This window comes from Protopterus annectens, chromosome 11.part0 (genome assembly GCF_019279795.1).
Source record: "Protopterus annectens isolate FY-2018-M chromosome 11.part0, PAN1.0, whole genome shotgun sequence".
In the NCBI taxonomy this organism is placed as follows: domain Eukaryota; kingdom Metazoa; phylum Chordata; order Ceratodontiformes; family Protopteridae; genus Protopterus; species Protopterus annectens.
Window position 1 is genome coordinate 1,355,420,639 of NC_056745.1, and position 23,167 is coordinate 1,355,443,805.

General features: G+C 40.9%; 1 protein-coding gene across 1 annotated transcript in view; it reads left to right on the top strand.

The window, feature by feature from the left end:
• MKLN1 (muskelin 1) overlaps positions 1-23,167 on the top strand; it is a 1,607,387-nt gene that overhangs the window by 671,807 nt on the left and 912,413 nt on the right. The window contains exon 8 of the mRNA XM_044087317.1: positions 2,275-2,387. Within this exon, the coding sequence (XP_043943252.1) occupies positions 2,275-2,387 (113 nt within the window). The remainder of the gene's footprint in view (positions 1-2,274; positions 2,388-23,167) is intronic.

The following is a 23,167-nucleotide window of genomic DNA, read 5'->3' on the forward strand; positions in this document are numbered from 1 at the left end:
TTAAGAGTGAACCTGCAAGCTGTGCTAAAACTGTGTACACTAATTAACTTTCCTTCCAGTAATGTATAAACCTTATACTAGAATTGATGCCAACAGAGTTTATAGTTATTTAGAAGAAAAGTCAATCGTACTAGAACAAAAGAATAACAGAAGAAAGGATCATTTGTTGTTAAATAACATAATAATGGAGATTTGTAAAAATGGGGAAAAAATCTAAGTATGGCATGGATAGATTACAGAAAGCATTTTCAGTATCCTATTTTCATGGATAAAGGTTGTGCTTGTAGGTAAGATGCATCCTGTATTGATCAGTTACATTACAGTGACCATGAAACCAGTGGCAAACCACTTTGCAGGTAAGTCATGATAGAGGGCAAATTATCCCAGGGATAAAAATGCAAAGGGGGATATTCCATGGCAAATCTGTCACAGCTGTTCTTTTGTCTTGCCCTTAGCCCAGTAAGCTGCCTATTTAGCAGATTTAGGTCATGGTTACAATTTCGCTCCTAAAAAACAAAATGTATAGAATTCTCATCATCATCTTTTTTATGGACAATTTAAAACTGTATAGTTTATCAGATGAGCAGAAAGCACAACTGCAAGTGGTCAAAACTTTCTCAGATGTTGCAAGAATGTCATTTGGTCTTGTTAAATGTGCAAAAGCAGCATTTAAAGCAGGAAAGCTGCAGCAGCAGCAAGAAAGTTTGTCTGACACAAATATGTGATGGAGTCTGAGCCAGTGGGAGTGTACACATATTTGGGAAGTGATAAAGGATCAACAGTAAAACATGAACAAATGCAAACAAAGCTCAGTAAGGAATATTTAAAAGACTAAAAATAGTACTCAAAACAGCCTTGACATCTAGGAACAAAGTCCAAGCTATAAACCAATTTGATTTCCCTGTTCTGACTTAACATTTCTGGAGTGATTGATTGGCCTCAAAAGGTATTGGTTCAGTTGGACAGGAATACAAAAAAATGCTTCATGCTTGTCAGATGATGTATAAAAATCAGTGTATACCAAAATTATATATTCCTCATTCTGAAGGAGGTACGAGCCTCCTTGAAATTGATTACATGTATAAATCTGTAATCATAGGACTGCATACATGTTTGTTGACTTCACCAGATCCAAGCATAGTTTGAAACATGAAGAGAACAAATCTAAGATGACTTTCCCGTTTAGTTTAGCAGAAGCATATTGGTGTCAAGCAAGAATTGAAATCAAACCTGACGTAGACAAAAATCAGGCAGCAAAAAACAAAAGAAAGAATACAAGGAGAAGGATCAAATAAGAAGGCCAGGAATATGGAAAATGCATAAGTATATCCGCAAGTACAGAAAACTCCTGGAACAACCTCATATTGATCAGAATCTGATGCAGGAATGTTTAAGGAGTGATGAATTTAAACCAAAAGATGAAGAGTTAATATTGGCGACCAGGATAGTGGACTATGCACACATTGGTTTATGATGTCCATTGAAACATGTAGGAGAAACAACCAAATGGAGGTTCTGTACAGCAGAACTGGAAACAATCACACGTCTTGTTGCTTTGTGGCTCATGTTTCCAGTGCTCCTCAGCTACTTCAGTTATTGTAATGTTTGCACAGTCTGCTATGCATCAGTCTTGCCAAATTATTATGCCTGTTAGTGTTGGCATCATAACATCTTATTGCTGTTGTAAAAACTCAGAATTGACAGCTTTGTAGACCTCCACTCTTGTAACATACCCAACAACAACCTTGATAAACACTTTAAATTATGTAGTCTCTTCTAGTGCAATTCCTACATGTTTCACATGGTTATTTAATGACTTAATGAAATGTTTAGATCTGTTCACCATCTCTCAATCAGCCTATTTCCATTTTTCTTCAAAAATCAACTTTCTTCCTTTATTTTCTTTTCAGTTCCTCTGGCATTGTAAAATGCAGGATACTGTGCCCCACGAGTGCCATCAGATTTACTTTGAATAAACAGCTTAAAAAAAAAAAAAGGCAGTTTAATCTTGCAAGATGACGTGACATGAGTAGACCGCCAGCAGTTCATAGTAATGGTCTCCGTCTTCTTCTGCATATAAATTTACCTGTATAAGGCATATGTGTTGTCCTAACATAATTATAATTACAGGAGGTTGTCCTCTTTTTTGTCATTACTGTAGTATAGCTTCCTTTGTTCAGTATTGTATTTACAAAATTATACTTGTGTACACAGGTACGTACCCTCAAGTAATATTTAAATGCACTAATGTATTTCCTTTTTGTTTTCTGCTAGAAATTGTGTATTTGTTTGGAGGATGGGATGGTACTCAGGATTTGGCTGACTTCTGGGCATATAGTGTGAAAGAGAACCAGTGGACTTGCATCTCAAGGGACACAGAAGCTGAGGTATCTTTCTTATTGGTTTAAATACATGTCCAATCCTAACTATGATGTGTTAGAACAGTGCAGTTTTATTTTTGTTTGTGACCGGATTGTACTGTTTAACTAGGCCCATTAACAGTAGATGCCTGTAGAGAAAATATCCAAGCAGGTAAACTAATAGTGGGCACAGAGGGTCTATATTACATGAGTGAAGCTTTAGTTGAGTAAAGCTTAATCACTAAATGTTGAAAACACAAAACCGCGAACGGCAGTTTCCATGCAGGGAAACTATTTGTTTAGTTGTTACGCAAATTTTGCCCTTCCTACAATGTAGAGCGATCTCAGACTTTGTATATTTAGTTATGGGTGGTGTGGGGGGCACAGCCCCCCCACATCGGGGGTTGTGGGAGGGGTGAAGCCCCCCCCACTTAATTTGTGTTTAATGTTTTTGGTTTTTTTTTTTTTGTTGGGACTACGTCATTGTTTCCCTGCGTGGAAACTGCCGTTCGCAGTTTTGCTTTTTCGATTTTACGTGATCGAGCTTTAGTTACTCGACTAAGTAAAGCTTTGATCAAGTAATATAGATGCGACACAGAAGAAAAATGAAAAAAAATCAGTAATGTAACAATGTTTTAACAAATGTAATCATAAAATAAAAGATGTAAAGTGAAGACATTTCATTGTAGAAAATTCAGGGAAATTCTTGTTTTTTCTGCATACACACATTTTTATATGTATGCTTTCTTATACTTGTATGAAGAATAGGTATCCTTCTCATAGTCGCATGTGTTTGTGTACGTCCTGCTTTCTGTACATCTGTTCATTAATTAGGTTGTCGATCACCCTTGCCATGTTTTGTTTTTCTTGTTAGCTTATCTCTCTGAGTTCAGCTTTTTTTTCCTACAGATGAAATGAAAGTTTATAGATGAAAATGTGACTGTTACTTGATACCTTAAAAGTGTAAGCTGTCATGCTGTTACCCTAAAATCTGCCTCATCTATGAATAAAAGCCTGCATGTTTGAGACATTAGATTACTATTAATGTTCATTCTGACCTTGCTAGTGTTGCAGTTTTGGCACAGTAATAGTTTTTCAAGAATCCTCCTCCTTGTCAATTCTCACATCTTGACTTGTGCCAGAGGAGCTTTGAGGATGTCATTATTGACAGAGTCACAAACTAGTACAGAGAAATGTCACTCATAAAAAATCCAATTTTATTGTCAAATTCAGTTAGTTAAGCACTTCTTTTCCATTTGTAAAGAACTTCCTCAGAACTATTAAATGTCTTAAATCTCACTTTATTAATACACATTGAAAAAGTCACATGCATAACAGTAGCAAATAGAATATCAAACTTAAACCATAAATTAACACATCTAAAACCTGGTTAAAACCGCTTAAGCATTGCAGTGCTTCAGTTTTAATACAGAGTTAATGGAAACCGAATCATTCAGTCCTGGGTGACATATAGCATTACTTTTAATTTGCTGCACCAATTCACTCTTGGTTAAATGACCTTCCATAATATAACCTCTTGGGTCACTGCTAACTTGTTCCAACACGACAAAACTAAATTTATGTTCATTAAACAGTTGCACGTCTGAATAAAGCATTAGTTGCCTTCCCGTTTCTAATATCAGAAACGTTTGTAAATTCTATTCTCAGCTTTCTGCTAGTCTTCCCTGTGTATAATGCAGGGCATGACTTGGAGCTAGTTGGGTACGCCACCTGCTTTGAATTACCATTGTAATGATTACTAATGTGATATTATTTGTCCCTGATTTTGAATCCATCTGTTTTTTGACATATGGGCACTGTCCACAGCATCCACTCTTAAACAGCCCAGTTTTTTTGCTAGGATTACTTGACTGGATGGTATTCATTTTTCCCTGTCCTTGCCAATTATTAAAGGAGCTATCCTCTCTAAATACAAGGGATGTTTTTTTCACCCATTTTACTAAAAAAGGCAGCTGTCCATCTTGAAAATGTTCCAGTTACGTATCAAGCACTCCCGTATTGCTTTGCTGTCCACTGTATAAATGTTAATAAACAATTTATTCACATTGATATTGAAATTATTATTTATACCCTTTTCCAATCATCTATTCTGTTGTCCAGACTTAAAATTGGACAAAAAAACTTTCTTCTTTTATTATAAACTTTGTTTTTGATATCTGTCACGAAGTTAAATGGATAGCCCCTCCTCAAAAACATGTTTACCAAAAGTTCCATTTAAGTAGTGAAGGTTTCAAAATTTGAAACCATACAGATGATTCAGACCATTTGTCCTTTATGCAACAGCTTTTTTTCTGACTAAACAGATGCTGTCATAGTGTAGGTACATGTTGGTAAATGTATTTTTCCTTTGTGTGTTAGAAGTAAAATGACCTGGAAATATCCTTTGTTAATTCAGTGTCCAAGTAACAGATTCTGTCTGCATCAAAATTCCAACTAAACTTTGAAAAATATATGTAGAAGCACTGGACTCAAGGACAAAAACTGGTATGCACAGGATAAACAAAATTAATTCTAGACAAGTATATGCATACCAGACCACGGAGTAGGGCCAAAAAACACTTTAATAGAGATAAGCGCTTTCACAACATACAAAATATTGCTTCATCAGATGCTCCAAAATATTAAAACAAACTTAAGAAAGCCTGGAAAATCTATTACTTATTTATATAGTCTGTGAGACTTAAGGGCAGGTTTAAGGGGTACATGTTCATTAAGCCCTAGCCCCTTAAGATTGTTTTAATATTTTGCATATTTTATTAATATGTTCTATTGTTCTTGAATATTATCTTTATTTATGTCTCAGTATATTATGTTAGTTACATTATTTTAATGGGTGTAGTTACATTGTACCTGATTGGTTCTTTTGACTATTTAAGGGAGTGGTTTTACCTTTTGCTTTGATCTGATGAAGCAATATTTTGTATGTTGTGAAAGCACTGATCTCTATTAAAGTGTTTTTTGGCTCTACTCCATGGTCTGGTCTGTATATACTTGGCTGTAAACTTTAAAAAAGTCTACTGTATTATTTATATAACCAAAAAATTCATCCAGTCTTTCTAAATATTCTTTCCATAAAATAAATGTGTGATCTAAAAAGCACGTGAAAATAATCCACAAATCTTTAAATTACTATTAATTAAATACATATTTTCCCATTGTGTCATCACTAGATTGGCAAAAGTGGTAGCACAAGCTGCCCCCTTTGCCACACCCATTGCTTGTTTATAGTAATGATTGTTAAACTAAATAAAAGTATTTTTTAGTATCACTTCCATTAAAGCAACTGTTACATACATTTTATTGGTGTCAAATTCATTCAAATAAAATAACTGTTCTTCAAACCACATTAAACCCTGTTCTTAGGGTATTACCAAGTACAAATTATTCACATCAGTAATGACAAAAATACATTTAGCAGAAAACTCTACCTCATTTATTTTGCTTAAAAAGTCCCACGAATCTTTAAAGATAAGTGAAATTTTCTTGTAAACTGTGTTTTAATAGATGGTCTCAATACTTAGCAATGTAAACAATTTTTGACCAGGTAGTGCCCACTATAGGTCTTGGGGGGAGGGAGGTGGTTTCTAAACTTTTGTATATTTTAGGGATTCCAAATATCCTCTCTATAACGGGTTTGTCTTTTTCCATGTATTCAGATTCAGTCTTTTGTATTTGTCATTGATACAGCATGTCAGTCGTCAAACCATCAATTTTAGTATAGGCAGTGAAAGCTTCTCCACATGATATTTTTCTGTACTCGTCTCCTGTTAGTAACACATTCATTCCTTCTTTGTAGCAATTTTCTTCCATTATGGTAAGCCTCTCCCCCCTTATCAGGCTTAATGACCCTTAATTTTTTGTCTGTACAAATTCTTTTTAGAACATTAATTTCTTTGCTGATTGTTAAAAAATATATTTTTATACAAGGTTGTGGTTAAATCTTTCTGATTTCAAATTCACAAACTTTTTCATACATTTGCACGTAATTATTTAAAGGTGGGTTAAAATAACTCTTGTCTTAACCCACTTGAATTGGCAGTTGCATTTATATTTTGAAACCACAGTGACAGATTGTTTACGTGTAAACATTTTTAAATTGATCAAAGAATTGACTGTTTGACCTCCTGGCAGTGACAAATATTATGGAAAGAACATCAGCATGACACACTTGAATATTTTTAGTGGAAAATGTATAAAGTTTCAAGTCTTTCAGAGTATTATTTACCAGCTTTAACTGTCTTAGCTGCCATTAATTCTCTTGCACTATCATCAGTCATTATTTCCTGAATTTGTTCATCCTTGGATAAGTCTTCTTCGGTTTGGCTCCCTCTTGGTTGTAATAGTCTTCGTTGAATTGTTCCCCATCCGTTATGGATTGTTGGCATCTGTTCCGCACTCTCTCTGATGTCCTCATCTCCTCAGTTCTAAAGGGCTGTTGCTATGTGGGTAATTGTTCACTTGATTGGATTGCGGGACATTCTTCTGATTTGTTATTGACCAGTCAGTGGGGTGTGTTGTTATTGACCAGTCAGTGGGGTGTGTATCCTCTATTACGATAGCTGTTGGGTGGTTTCAGATAACCTTCCCCTTTCTGATAGCTCTCAGTATCTCTCTTGAATTTTGAGAGCTTCCTTTTTAAAATTTCATTACATATTTTTTCTAGCGAATGAAATACAGTCTGGTAATTACTATCTATATATTCAAACAGTAAATCTTTTGTGATGGAATTATTAAGAATGTCAATGTCTTTGGAAAGTTGATCATTCAAAATATTATGCTTAATTATAACTTGTAATAGCTTGCTACCTGCTTTGTCAAACACCTCTATTAAATCTCGATGATAATCCGTTCCCACTTGTACACCATTTGCGAACCTCCAAAAGCAGAAACCTTTGGGTACTAAGTTGTTATCCAAGTTCTTTTGCAGGTAGCTGTTTTCAAGCTGTATCTTTTTAAACAATAATGATTTCTTCTCAAACTCACACAGTTGTTCAGGAAGAAAACCCTGCAACCCGTTGCCAATAAAGGAATGTGTAGATTGAGACATAATTCAAAAAGTTCAAATTCAAAGCTCTGGTTTTGACTCCGATTTTTACTCACTCCAGTCTGGTGGTTACTCCATTGGGGTAGCTTGTGTTAATGGAGGACCAAGATTTTCACTAGTGGATGGCACACTCTCTCTGTCCATTGAATGCAAGTTTTATTAGGTGCTCTGACGCAAACAAGAAGGATAGTTCTTCCATAATTTTATACAGTCGTGGCTGTTTAACTCACTGTTGTTCACCGCTGTATCCCAAAGACAGAGACATATCCACTACACAGACTGGTAGCACCACAGGAAAATCACGAACTGACTATACGACCTGTAGTACAGAAAAACGACACTAGTGAAAATTCCAAAGTTTTATTTTCAAATTCAGTTAAGTGCCTTCATTCTATTTGTAAGGGACTTCCTCACAACTATTAAAACTCTTAAATCTCACTTTAGAAATACACATTGAAAAAGTCACATGCTTAACAGTAGCATATAAAATAGCAAATTTAAAACCTAAATTAACACATCTAGAACCCTTGGATAACATGTAGCTTTACCTTTAATTTGCCATACCAGTTCACTCTTGGTTAAATGATGTTCCGTAATATAACCTCTTGGGTCACTACTGATGTGTTCCAACACTGCAAAACTAAATTTATGTTCATTAAACAGTTGCAGATGTCTGAATACAGCATTAGTTGCCTTCCCATTTCTAATATCAGAAAAGTTTGTAAATTGTATTCCTCAGCTGTTTGCTTGTCTTCCCTATGTAGAATGCAGGGCACTACTTGCTTCTAGCTAAGTACACCATTTGCTTTGAATTATAATTGTAATGATTACTAATGTGATAGTCTTTGTCCCTGATTTTGAAATTGTCTGTTCTTTTGACATATGGGTACTGTTCACAGAGTGCAGACTTAAACATGTTTTTTTGCTAGTATTACTTGACCCGGATGGTAATCATTTTTTCCTGTTCCAGACGATCTTCAAAGGAGCTATCCTTCTTGAATACGAGGGATGGTTTTCACCCATTTTACTAAACAGGCAGCTGTACATCCTGAAAATGTTCCAATTGCGTATCAAACACTCCATATTGCTTTATTGTCCACCACTTTTTTACTAACATCAAACTGTTTGTGTACGTCTTCCTGAGCTGGTGATCAGTTTTGCAGCTGTTCATTTGAATTCAGATTTTGTATTTTACAGGGGTGTCTACTGTGAGTGTTGATGATGGAACAAACTTTATTCCTCCTTTTACCCAGTTCCATTCTGATATAATTTTTTACTTAGAATAAGTAAGAGATATACCACTGCTTCAAGATTGTTTATCCTAAAATTAACATTCTCACAATGTTCAGCCTATTTACACTGCATTTACAAAATTACACAATCTTTACAAGCATCAAAAGTGTACAGTAGTAAGGCAGGAAGTCTTATTTACCTTGTATAAAAATTTTATCTGTGGTAAACAAAAATAGTTTAAAATTGTTTGAAGGTGCCAGGGTACAAAGATAATTAGTCAAATATCAAAAAAAAAATCTGTACAAGGTGGCAAAGAATTGGGCAGGGAGTGGCCTGGGCCATTTCAAGCTTTGAACTCAGTGTCTTACTCTACTTTGATTCAGCGTTGTACATATAAGCAAGAATAAATATAAGCTCAGTATTAATTTGTCATTTTTTTGTTGATTAACAAAGTATTGCTCCCTGCAGGTGCATAGTCTTCATGATAACAGGGATGTTCATCGTGTTTCACTGTTGCAGTCATTACACGTAGGTTATCCTGCTGGCAGGCTACCCGCAGTCGGCCTTAATCCCAAAGTCCTGGTCCGGCGTCGGTTGCGGTCGCCTCTTCCCTGACGTCAGTGCGCCAGGGGTATAAAAGATGCAGCCGACGCCATTTTCTTCAGTCTTTCTTGCCGCACGGTGCCCGAAGCAAAAGCAGTTCGCAAGTGCCGGTCGGCTGACTCCTGAGATTTTCAAAATTGAATTTCAGATCCGAAGTCTTCAATAAAGCTAAGTACCCCGTTGGGGAAACTTTTTTCTTGCTCCAGACCGATGTCAGAAAAAGTTAATTATATTTCTTGTGGGAAGCAAATACCTCATAAGGATTTTCATTCTTACTGTATTCCTTGCCTAGGCCCTGACCACGACGTTGCTATTTGTCGGTTTTGTGCTAGATTTAACCAACGCAAGCGTCGGTATGATTTTGCATTTCATTACTTTGGTCGTAGTTTTAACTATATAATGCCGTCGGAACAGCCGACCGGAGTTCATAAAAAGCGCAAGGAAAAAGAAAAGGACAGGCATCCAAGGTCCAAAACCCACGAAGCCTCTTCTAGGCCAGTCGCCGGTGCTCAGTGAGGCACTTTTGCAGCCCCTGACACCCACTACCTCAGAGCCACAGGCTGCCTCCGACTCCCACGTGGAGACAACTAGGCCTCTGGATACTCAAGGTATTGGGCCTTCGGAAACTAATCCTGCAGATGGGTCCAGAGCCACTGAGCAGGCATCGGCTTCTGAGGGTGTTTTCAGACCTACCCAGCTTTATATCAAGCCAACTTCAGCATCCAAGACAAAGACTAAAACAGCAAGACAAGGAAACATGTACAGCATTCTCCAGGACAGACTTCTATGCCTAAGAAACAGATGCTCAAAATGGCCAAAGACCTAATTACTTTGATCAGGGGTTCCCATCCCCCTCCTGATAAGAGGCCTAGGCAAGACACTGAATATGATTCCTCTGATCAGGTTTCCATTTCCTCTGACTCGTCTTCAGAATAGGGATATTCTATTCCTCTCTATGAGGATTCTGATGCTGAAGAATCTATTCCTTCAGCTTCTCCTCCTGAGGATTATTCCTTTGGGGAAACCCTGCATACCATGAGGGAGCATTTCCAGTGGGAGAGCCAAGATTACTCAGAATCTAAGAAAAGGCTCAGAGACTTTCTTCTACTACCTCAGCACAGACCTCTTGCTATTCGACCTGTTCTAGACATTGTAGATGTATTTTCAGAGTCCGGACTGCCTCCCGACTCTTTACCTCCTGCACCTGTTAAGTCAGACAGATACTACAGGGTTCCAGATTCTTATAAATTTCTATACAAAAACCCTGCTGCTGACCCAGAAACTATATCTCAGGGTCCCAAAGGGGTCAAGGCCTCTACTGCAAAAAAAACCCTGTCCCCCCAGATAGGGATTCAAGGGAACTGGACAGATGGGGGAAAAAAAGTTTACACTTCTGCTACCTTGGCTGTAAGGGCTTTAAATTGTCAGTTTCATATGCTTAAATATCAGCGATACTTAATGTCACTGTTAAAACAAAATGTTGGCAAATTCTGAATGTTCTGAGAACAAGGAAATGCAGGATTTATTGCATGCAGCTGAACAAGTGGGAAAGCATACTTTGCAATGTGGTTTTGATTCACTGGAGGTCTTTTGCAGGGCCGCAGTTACAGGTTCTGTCATTAGAAGGCATGCTTGGTTAAAGGAACAGAATCTGCCTGATCATCTTAAAGCAAAATTATTGGATGCTCCATTACAGCATGATACTTTGTTTGGTGTTAAGGCAGAAGAGGTGTTGAAGAAAATGGAGGATAAAGCTAAATCTATGCAGACAGTAAATGACTTCTTACAGGTACAGCCACCCAGATTTAGCAGGAACTAGCCTAAGAATTGGTCCTTTCCAGTGTCAGGCCACAAAGAGGCAATACAGACACCCTAGAGGCAGACAGCAGCCCTAGGGCTCATACAGGCCCAAACAGTGGGGTCCTTCTACTTCCAAAAGCGGAGAAGACAAATCACAGCCTAATAGGAAACAGTCCCAATGACTTCCCTCTGCCAGTGCCAAGCACTTATCTTTTGGCAGCACCCTTAGGGGGAAAGCTAGCACTTTTTTCACAAAATTTGGCACATGATCACCCAGGGCAAATGGGTCTTAAGTATAGTCTCTCAGGGCTACAGGTTCCACTTTCACACCCTTCCAAATGCAAAAGGTATGCCAGTCCTGCCACACAATCAATGGACAGAGGCACAAAAGCAAGTTTCATCTCTCATGGACATGAGGGCTACTCAGCCAGTGCCACAACAAGAGCAGGGACAAGGATTTTACTCAAGACTTTTCTTAGTACCAATAAAAGGACAAAGCCTGGCGACCAATTATTGACCTGTCTATTCTAAATACTTTTCTGGACATTCCAAAATTCAAAATGTTGACTGTGCAGCAGCTTCTGCCCATGCTGGACAAGAAGGCTTGGCTTGTAACTTTGGACCTCAAAGAGGCATACCTGCATGTCCCAATTGGACAATCTTGCAGAAGATACCTCAGACTCATAGCTGGCTCAATGTACTACCAATTCTCTGCACTGCCCTTTGGCTTATCTACTGCGCCCAGGGTCTTCACAAAATGCCTGGCACCAGTAATTGCATTTTGCAGACAAAGAGGAATTCAAATATATCCCTGCTAGGACAACTGCCTTATTCAAGCAGAGACCAAAGACATTCTACTAAAGTATCTGGCGTTTGTAAAAAGATTACTAATTTGCCTAGGGTGCACAGTAAACGAAAAGAAATCAAAACTAGTACCCTCTCAAGAGAATAATATTCCTGGGTGCAAGCTTAAATACAACTGCCCAGATGGCTTATCTCATGCCAGACAAACAAAGGCAACTGACTTCTTACTTTGAAAGCATGGCAACAAAGACCCAGTTATCTGCAAGAATAATTCTGCAGGCTCTGGGCTACATGGCCTCCTGCATTCTGCTAATTCCATATCAAGACTGCATATTAAGAAACTACAATGGTATCTGAAAAGTATTTGGACTCAACATTGCCACAGCCTGGAATCAATAATTTCACTCATTCCCTGCCTGCAACAGGAGTTTCGATGGTGGGCACAGGCCTGTCACCACAACAAGGGACAGCCATTCACTTTGCCCACAGCCAGGCAGACACTAACAACAGATGCATCAGATTATGCCTGGGGGGCACACATGGCAGGAAAATGTATTCAGGGCACATGGCCCACAAGCCAAATGCATCTTCATATCAATCAAAAAGAGATGCTAACTGTACAGAATGCCCTGACAGCCTTCAAGGGCCTACTTCATCCAGGACAACTGCTGATAAAGACGGACAATACTACAGTCATGTGGTACATAAACATGCAAGGAGGCACACATTCCTAACCCCTCTGCAGACAAGCCATGACTTTGTGGAACACAGCATTGACTTATCAAGTACACCTGCAAGCACAATTCCTGCCAGGAAAGACAAATACTTTGGCAGACGAACTAAGCAGAAACCTCATGGAGCCTCACGAGTGGAAACTAGATCCACAAATCTTCAGCATGATAACAGGGAAATGGGGATGCCCAGACATAGATCTTTTTGCCTCCCCTCACAACTGCCAGCTACAGAGATTCTGCACTCAGACTTATCACAAGCAAGCATGGAAAGTGGACGCCCTTTCATTCAGCTGGAAAGCCCTTAGAGTATATGCCTTCCCTCCTCTGCCTCTCCTCCCCAAGGTACTCCTAAAGGTCAGACAAGAGAAGCCAAAAATGATCCTGATTGCCCCAGACTGGTCACGCCAGCACTGGTACCCAATCCTAAAGAGCTTGTCTCCAGGCCCAGCCTGGACATTACCTCAAATTCCTCATTTGCTGACCCAACAAAACAATCAGATCCTGCACACCCAACTCAGAACCCTAAATCTGGCTGCATGGCAGATAATGTAACCATTCAGAACACACCTCTCTCTAAAGCAGTTATGGATGTTAATTTGGAGGCCAGGAGGCCCAGCACCAGAAAATCATATGCAGAAAAATGGAAGAGATTCTGTGCTTGGAACCAGGCACAAGGAATTGACACGCTTGTACCAAATATTCCTCAGATTTTACAATACCTAACTGAGATGCTGGACAAAGGCCTATCCTTCTCATCAATTAAGATCCATGCCTCTGCCATTTCAGCTTATTACAATACGGACCCACCTATTTTTTCTCATCCACTGCTAAGGCAGTATCTCAGAGGTGGCAAAAACATAAGACCTCCAAGGAGAGCTCCTATACCTGCATGGGACCTCAATTTTGTCTTGGAAAAACTCACACTGCCTCCTTTTGAGCCAGCCAATACAGCTGAGATAAAATACTTATCATGGAAAACAGCTCTTCTCCTAGCAATAACTTCAGCAAGAAGAGTCTCAGAGTTACAGGCACTAATGGCTGTGGAACCTTTTATTATTTTCCATCCGGAGAGGGTTTCTCTAAGGACAAACCCAACATTTATGACTAAGGTAGTGTCCAGTGTGGCTCTTAACCAAACCATACATTTGCCTACCTTTTATCCAAACCCGCAGAATAAGGGGGAGAGACTTCTACATTCTTTGGACATACACAGACAGTTGCACTTTTACTTGGACAAAACTAAAGCTTTCAGATAGACTGAGCAACTCTTAGTGGCATATGTTGCAGGATCGCAAGGAAAAGCTATTTCAAAGCAGACTATTTCAAAATGGATAGGCCACTGCATTCATTTCTGCTATTCACAACATGGCAAATCAGTGCCTAAGGGCATTAGGCCACATTCTACCAGAGCAGCAGCCACTTCAGCAGCCTTCCTCAGAGGAGTACCAACCAAGGACATTTTGGAGGCTGCAACCTGGACTTTAGTGCACACTTTTACAAAGCACTACCACTTACCTCTTTACTCTAAATCCAGAGCAGGCTTTGCCACTGCAGTTCTGCAGAGCCTCATAGCCACTCCTAATTCTGTTTAGGCCCAGCCACCCAACCTCAGCTTTGGGATTCAACCCAAGTGTAATGACTGCAACAGTGAAACACGATGAACATAGTACAGTTGTGTACCTACCATAAATGTAGATGGTCAAGTGTATTCACTGTTGCAGTCCAGGTTACCCTCCCACCATCCCCCTTTCATTGCTGGGACTTATCTGTACTTTTCTATTCTATACAACCTATGTAGTGTATTTGCTTGTAGATGAAGGTTATGTGCATGCTTTTTTATGATCAGAATTTTTTAGCCTACCCTTTTGGGGGCACTTGACATCTGGGGCAAGAAAAACTGAAGAAAATGTCGTCAGATGCATCTTGATACCCCTGGCGCACTGACGTCAGGGAAGAGGTGACAGCAACCTATGCCGGACCAGGACTTTGGAATTCAGGCCGACTGCGGATAGCCTGTCAGTAGGATAACCCAAGTGTAATGACTGCAACAGTGAATACACTCGAACATCTACATTTATGGTAGGTACACAACTGTACTTTCCTGTGTATCCTTATCTATACAGGAAAAGTCCCTGTGCAGCTGAAATGTATATACTCATCATTGTTTTCAAAGTCTGAATTCTGGAAGTCCTGGTATAGATACATACCTATAACTAAAATCGCAGGGTGGTACCTGCAAGGTGATATTTGCTAAGCATGCGTAGCGTAATTGTCAGTGCCGGTCGGCCGACTCCTGAGATTTTCAAAGTCGAATTTCAGATCCGAAGTCTTCAATAAAGCTAAGTACCCCATTGGGGAAACTTTTTTCTTGCCTCAGACCGATGTCAGAAAAAGTTAGTAATTGTATTTCCTGTGGGAAGCAAATACCTCATAAGGACTTCCACTCTTACTGTATTCCATGCCTAGGTCCTGATCACGACGTCACTAGTTGGCGGTTTTGTGCTAGATTTAACAAACGCACTATAAAAAGACGTTTTGATTTTGCTTTGCACTACTTTGGTCGAAGTTTCAATTATACGATGGCATTGGATCAGCCGACGACCTCAATACTGAAAAAACGCAAAGACAAGGATAAAGACAGGCATCCGAGGTCCAAAACCGATGACGAAACCTCTTCTAGGCCAGTCGCTGGTTCGCCGGTTCTCAGTGATGCGCTTTTGCAGCCCCTGACACCCGCTACCTCAGATCCACAGGCCGCTGCCGACTCCCACGTGGAGACATCTAGGCCTCTGGAAACTCAAGTTATTGGGCCTACGGAAACTAATCCCTCAGATGGGTCCGGAGCCGCTGAGCAGGCATCGGCTTCTGATGGTGTTTTCAGACCTTCACAACTTACCATTAAAACAACAGCCAAGACAAAGGTGCCATTAAAGACAAAGAAACAAGTACAGCATTCTCCTGGACAGTCCAACATGCCTAAGAAACAGATGCTTAAAATGGCTGAAGACCTCGTTACTCTAATCAGGGGTTCCCATCCCCCTCCTGAGAAAAGGCCTAGGCAGGATAACAGACTGTGACTCCTCTGATCAGGTTTCCATTTCCTCTGATTCCTCTTCAGACCAGGGATATCCCCCCCCCCCACACCCTATGAGGACTCTGATGCTGAAGAATCTATCCCTTCAGCCTCTCCTCCTGAGGATTATTCTTTTGGGTAAACTTTACATACCATGAGGGAGCATTTCCATTGGGAAAGCCAGGATTATTCAGAATCCAAGAAAAGGCTCAGGGATTTCCTTTTATTGCCTCAACACAGGCCCCTGGCTATTCTGCCTATGCTAGATATTGTGGATGATGTGTTCTCTGATTCCAATTTATCTCCTGACTCTTTGCCCCTTGCTCCAGCCAAGCCAGATAGGTATTATAGAGTCCCTGACTCTCATAAGTTTCTTTACAAAAACTCTTCTGCTGATCCAGAAACTATTTCCCAGGGTCCAAAAGGGGTTAAGGCTTCCATTGAAAAAAATCCAGTACACTCTGACAGAGATTCCAGAGCTTTGGATAGATGGGGAAGAAAGTATACACTTCTGCAACTTTAGCAGTAAGAGCTTTAAATTGCTAGTTTCACATGCTTAAGTACCAACAATATTTAATGGCTCAGTTAAAACAGAAAATGCTTGCAAGCTCAGAAGCTCCTGATTGTAAAGAAATGCAGGATTTATTGCATGCAGTTGAGCAGGTGGGAAAACATACTCTGCAGTATGGTTTTGATTCTTTAGAGGCCTCTTGTAGAGCCGCAGTTACAGGTTCTGTGATTCGAAGACATGCTTGATTAAAAGAACAAAGTTTACCTGATCATGTTAAGGCAAAATTATTGGATGCTCCTTTACAGCATGATACTTTGTTTGGTGTTAAGGCAGAAGAGATGTTAAAGAAAATGGAGGATAAAGCTAAATCTATGCAAACAGTCAAGGATTTCTTACAGGTACAGCCACCTCGGTTTAGCAGAAATTGGCCAACAAAGAATTTGTCCTTTCCAGTGTCAGACAGGCCACAGAGAGGCAGATACAGACGCCCAAGAGGCAGATCTCAACTCCAAGGCTCAAACAGACGACAGTGGGGCACCTCAACCCCAAAAGGTGGTGAGGACAAGTCTCAACCTTACAGGAAACAGTCACAATGACTTCCCCTTCGTACGCCAAGCACATCCCTTCTGGAAGCCCCCTTAGGGGGGAAAACTAGCACTTTTTTCTCAAAGCTGGCAAACAATCACCCAAGACAAATGGGTCCTGAATATTGTGTCTCAAGGTTACAGATTCCACTTTCATACTTTACCAAGGTTAAAAGGAATGCCAGACCTGCCACAAAAGCAATGGGCAGAGGCACAAAAACAAATTCCAGCCCTCATTGACATGAGAGCTATTCAAAAAGTACCACAACAGGAACAAGGACAAGGATTTTACTCAAGACTCTTCCTGGTCCCCAGAAAGGACAAGGCCTGGAGGCCCATACTAGAGCTTTCAATTCTGAATACTTACCTGGATATTCCGAAATTCAAAATGTTGACATTACAGCAGCTTCTACCCATGCTGGGCAAGAAGGCTTGGCTTGTTACTCTGGACCTCAAAGAGGCATACCTGCATGTCCCTATCAGACAAAATTGCAGAAAATACCTCAGATTCAAAGCTGGTACAATGCACTACCAATTCTCTACACTGCCCTTTGGCTTATCTACTGCACCCAGGGTCTTCACAAAGTGCCTGGCACCAGGTAATTGCATTTTGCAGACAAAAAGGAATTCAAATATATCCATACCTGGAGGACTGCCTCATTCAAGCAGAGACAAAGGACATTCTACTACAGCATCTGGCGTTTGTAAAAAGGTTGCTAATTTCTCTAGGGTATACAGTAAATGAAAAGAAGTCAAAACTAGTACCCTCGCAACAGATTATATTCCTGGGTGCCGGCTTAAATACAACGGCCCAGATGGCTTACCTCACACCAGACAAACAAGTTCAGCTAACTCAATATTTTCAATTGATGGCAACAAAGTCCCATCTCCCTGCAAGACAAATTCTGCAGGCCCTGAGATTCATGGCATCCTGCATACTACTAATACCATATGCCAGACTGCATATGAGGAAATTACAATGGTACCTGCAAAGTGTTTGGACTCAACACTCTCACAGTTTAGAAGCAGTAATACCAATGATTCCCTGCCTACAACAGGAGTTTCGATGGTGGGCACAGGCATGTCACCTAAACAAGGGTCAGCCTTTTACCCAACCCACAGCCAGGCAAACTCTAACAGATGCTTCGGATTACGCCTGGGGAGCACACATGGCAGGAAAATGCATTCAGGGCAAGTGGACCACAGACCAGATGCATCTTCACATCAATCAAAAAGAGATGTTGGCTGTTCAAAATGCCTTAACAGCTTTCAAGGACCTTCTACATCCAGGACAATTGCTACTAAAGACAGACAACACCACAGGAATGTGGTACATAAACAAGCAAGGGGGCACTCATTCTTATCTCCTATGCAGGCAAGCCATGACCTTGTGGAACACAGCTCTAACATATCAAGTTCACCTGCAAGCACAATTCCTGCCAGGAAAGAAAAATACTCTGGCAGACGATCTAGGCAGAAATATCATGGACCCTCACGAATGGAAATTGAATCCACAAATCTTCAGCATGATAACGCAAAAGTGGGGATGCCCAGACATAGATCTTTTTGCCTCCCCACTGAATTGCCAACTACAAAAATTCTGCACAAGGGCTTATCACAAACAAACACGGAAAGTGGATGCTCTTCTGTTCAGCTGGAAAAACCTAAAAGTTTATGCCTTCCCGCCACTGCCTCTCCTTTCAAAGGTACTCCTAAAAGCCAGACAAGAAAAACCACAGATGATCCTGATTGCTCCAGACTGGCCACGCCAGCACTGGTATCCTATCTTAAGGAACTAGGCTCAAGGCCCACCATGGATTTTGCCTCAAATTCCACACCTTCTGACTCAGCAAAACAATCAGATCCTGCACGGTCAGCTCAAAACACTAAACCTGGCTTCAAGGCAGATACATTAGTCAAACAGGCAACACCTTTCTCTAAAGCTGTTATGGATGTCATTTTGGAGGCCAGGATTCCTAGCACCAGGAAAGCTTACTCAGAAAAATGGAAGAGATTCTGCGCCTGGAAGCATGTTCAAAGCCTTGACCCTCTTGTTACAAACATTCCTCAGATTTTACAATACTTAACTGAGATGCTGGACAGAGGCTTATCCTTCTCATCAATTAAGATCCACGTCTCTGCCATTTCAGCACATTACAACATGGATCCTCCTTTATTCTCTCATCCCTTGCTAAAGCAGTACCTCAGAAGGGCTAAAAACATAAGACCGCCCCAGAGAGCACCAACACCAGCTTTGGGAAAAACTGACCCTACCACCTTTTGAGCCAGCCAATACAGCAGATCTAAAATTTTTATCATGGAAAACAGCTCTGCTCCTGGCAGTAACTTCAGCATGAAGAGCAGTGGAACCTTTTATAATGTTTCATCAGGACAGGGTATCTTTAAGGACAAACCCTACCTTTATGCCAAAGGTGGTATCTAGTGTGGCTCTTAACCAAACCATCCATTTGCCAACTTTTTATCCAAACCCCCAGAATAAAGGGGAGAAGCTTCTGCATTCTTTGGACATACACAGGCAGCTACGCTTCTACTTGGACAAAACAAAGGGTTTCAGGTAAACTGAGCAACTGTTTGTAGCATATGCTGCAGGATCACAGGGCAAGGCTATCTCCAAGCAGACTATATCCAAATGGATAGGACACTGTATTCGGTACTGCTACACACAGCATGGAAAATCAGTCCCAAATAACATTAGGCCACATTCCACCAGGGCAACAGCCACTTCAACAGCCTTTCTCAGAGGAGTACCTACCAAGGAAATTCTGGAGGCTGCAACTTGAAGTTCAGTGCACACCTTTACCAAGCATTACCACCTACCTCTTTACTCTAAATCCAGAGCAGGATTTGCCACTGCAGTTCTGCAGGGCCTCATAGCCAATCCTACCAGCCACCCAACCTCAGCTTTGGGATTCTACCCAAGTGTAATGACTGCAGCAGTGTAACACGATGAACATAGTACAGTTTTTTACCTACCATAAATGTAGATGTTCGAGTGTTCACACTGCTGCAGTCCAGGTTACCCTCCCTCCATCCCCTCTGAACTAGCTGGACTTATAGATACCTTTCTATACTATACAACCTTTGGGGTGTATTTGCTGGTAACTGAAGGTATTGTTTTTACTGTATATTTTTGATTAGCAATATGTATTGCCTACCTACTTGGGGCCACCTGACATCTGGGGCAAGAAAAACTGAAGAAAATGGCGTTGGATGCATCTTGATACCCCTGGCGCACTGACGTCAGGGAAGAGGCGACAGCAACCGATGCCGGACCAAGACTTTGGAACTCAGGCCGACTGCGGGACCGCCTGACGGCAGGATAACCCAAGTGTAATGACTGCAGCAGTGTGAACACTCGAACATCTACATTTATGGTAGGTACAAAACTGTACTTTCCCTTCCACTCTTACTTTTTTGACAGAAACTGAACCTTTTTCTGTGAAAGTATACATTTTAAGGTAGGAGAATGTGTTTTTATTGACTTTCATGTGACTTTTAGTAACTTTAAAACAGGAGAGTTTTTTTTATTTTTTTATAGGTTCATAGGTTCATACTAGGCTATCTGCCCAAGGGCATTTATAAGCCTAGCCCATAGTTATGTGGCTTTCGCCACCCCTTTAGTTTGAATAAAAACTATGCCTATCATTTTGCTGTGCCTCTGTCAAGCAGTGACACTGAAGTAATCCCTGGGGTATATCTGCAATCTCCCATCCATTGGTCAAGATTCCTCTTGAACAAGGCCAGAGAGGTGCTCTGCCTCACATGTACCGGGATTTTGTTCCACAGCATAGGGAGTCTCTGGGTGATGAATCTGTCCCTCCAGCACGTTCTATTTATAACCGTGTCAAGGTTTAAGTCTCCCGCCTTGTGGTTCTGAGGGATCTAGATTTTTGAGGTGAAGCATATTCATCAAATCTGGGTTTGACATGGCCTTATATGTCAGGCACAGGTCACCTCTGAGCAAGCGGTATGAGACTGAATAGAGCTGGAGTTCTTTCAGTCGGGCAGCATAAGACATATTTTTGAGACCCTTTATCCTTTTGGTGAGGAACTTTTGGGGCCTTTCAAGCTGCAGCAGGTGTCTGGTCAGATACATTCGAATGGGGCATTGTACTCAATCATAGGTCTAATGAGTGATGAGTACAGGGGGACGATGACCTCCCTTGATCTAGATGTGAATCCCTTCATGATCAGGTGGGCGATATAGAAGGTTTTCCTAACTACTTTAGCAACATGAGCGTCAAACGAAAGGCTACTGTCAACCTGGGTCCCCAGATCCCTGATGACTTTCCTGTGCTCAGTGGATTGCCACCTATATGGTAGCTAGGGGTAACCTTGTTTTTCCCGAAGGGTATGACTATGCATTTTTGGCGTTTAACTTCAGGCCATGGCTCTGGCACCAGTTATCAGTTTCTGTGAGGCCCTTCTGGAGGATATCTGTGTCAGATGTGTTTTCGACTATGGCGCCCAGTTTGCAGTCATCTGCAAACTTTGTCAGCCATAACCCTCCTGTGTTTGCTTGTACTTCAGAAAAGTAGATGCCGAACAAGAGTGGACCCAGGACTGAGCCCTGTGGGACACCACTTGTGACAGGCTTTGAGTCTGACATGGCTCCAGCAACTCTGACCCTGTGGGTTCTGTCACTTAGCCAGTTTGCAACCCATCTTGTGATGTATGGGTTTACATTCAAGCTGATGAGTTTTTCGATGATACCTGAGTGGGGTATTGTGTCGAAGGCCTTTGCCAGGTCGAGGTAGGCTGTATGGACTGCCTTTCCCTCATCAATGGCCTTGGTGACAGTCTCAAAAAGTCAACCAAGTTTAAGAGGCAGGATCTGCCTTTGACAAAGCCAAACTGGGTTGGATCCAAAGTCTGCAAGTTCCCTATGTCTTTATTTATGAGTTCCATTATGATCCTCTCCATGGCTTTGCAGATAAGGCTTGTCAAGCTAATGGGCGGTAATTTCCAGGGTCTGTGGAGGCACCGCCTTTATGAAGTGGGACCACAGTCACCGTGCGCCACTCCTTGGGTATGTATCCTGAGGTGAGGCTAAGATTAAACAGCTGTCCTAACTGTGGGTTTAATTCCTCGTTGAGTTCGTGAAGCACACAGCCGGGGACACCATCCGGTCCCATGGATGCTGTGTTTTTGCCTTAGTGAGGGCAGTTCTCACCTGGGCGTTGGAGATGTTTGGGGGCTACAATCCTCTGGAATAGATATCTCTCCTTTGGGGGGGGAGAAGTTTGCACTGAACCTGTCAGCCAGTATGTTGGCAATGTGTGTAGGTTCAGTAATTTTCACATCATTTTGAACTAATTCTGAGCATATCTGGGAGTTTCCTCCTAGGTTTCTAACATAGCTAAAGAAGGCCTTATGATTCTCTTTAGAGTCCTTGGCGATTTTTCTCTCAAAATTTGCCTTGGATGATTTTATGAGAGCTCTTAGTTTTTACTTATAATGATCAAAGGTGTCTTACCTTTCAAGGATTTTGCTCTATCTTGTAGTAGCTTCCTCCTTTTGTTGTAGAGCTTGTTTATGGCTGGGGTCCACCAGACTGGACGCTTGCCTTTGGTACAGAGAGTCTTAGTTTTGTTTGGGATTGCCTGATCCATGCAGTCCTGTAGGTGCTGGTAGAAGGCATTTGTAAGTGATTCAGCGGTTTGAGTAATGTTTACCACTGGCTCAGGGGCCTTAAAGGAGACCACACTAGTTTTTAGAAGTGTGAAATCGGCTTTTGAGAAGTTTTTCACTGTGGTCTTTTTTGTTTCAGGTGGGGGCGGGATGAGGACCTCCAGCGAGATTAGTTTATGATCTGATCTCACCAGTGAGGGGTATACTTCTGGTGTTGAACATTTTGATCCCATGTTCGTGATGATGAGATCAAGTATGTTTTCTCCTCTTGTGGGGATGGTGACTAGTTGTTCCATGGCATTATGCAACAAAAGTTGTCAAAACTAATTTCAAAACTACTTTCACTGAAGTAAATGTTCTGTTGTTTTACATTTGGGGGCTGGGCTGATTGTTTCTATTGCTTTTTATTGTGTTTGTTGGTGGAAAAGTGACTTTTTTGCTACTAACCTTTTGTACTCAACTGCCAAGCTTCTGTGGGAATCGGGCAATATTTTCAGCTTTAATATGGAGCATCTTATTGATTCCTCAGTTCTTCCTCCTACCAGCCACAAAAAGAAGAAAATTATAAACACCTTCTCCTTTGCCACCACAGCTGGCTGCTAAATTGCCTTAGAAGCAGCAAAACGGTATAATTATAGAAACTCAAAAAGCCACAGAACAGAGGTCCAAATCCACGAATGGTAGCAAAATATTTTATTCACAAATAGGATAAGCGCTTTCGTCTTGTCTACAAGACTTCATCAGATGC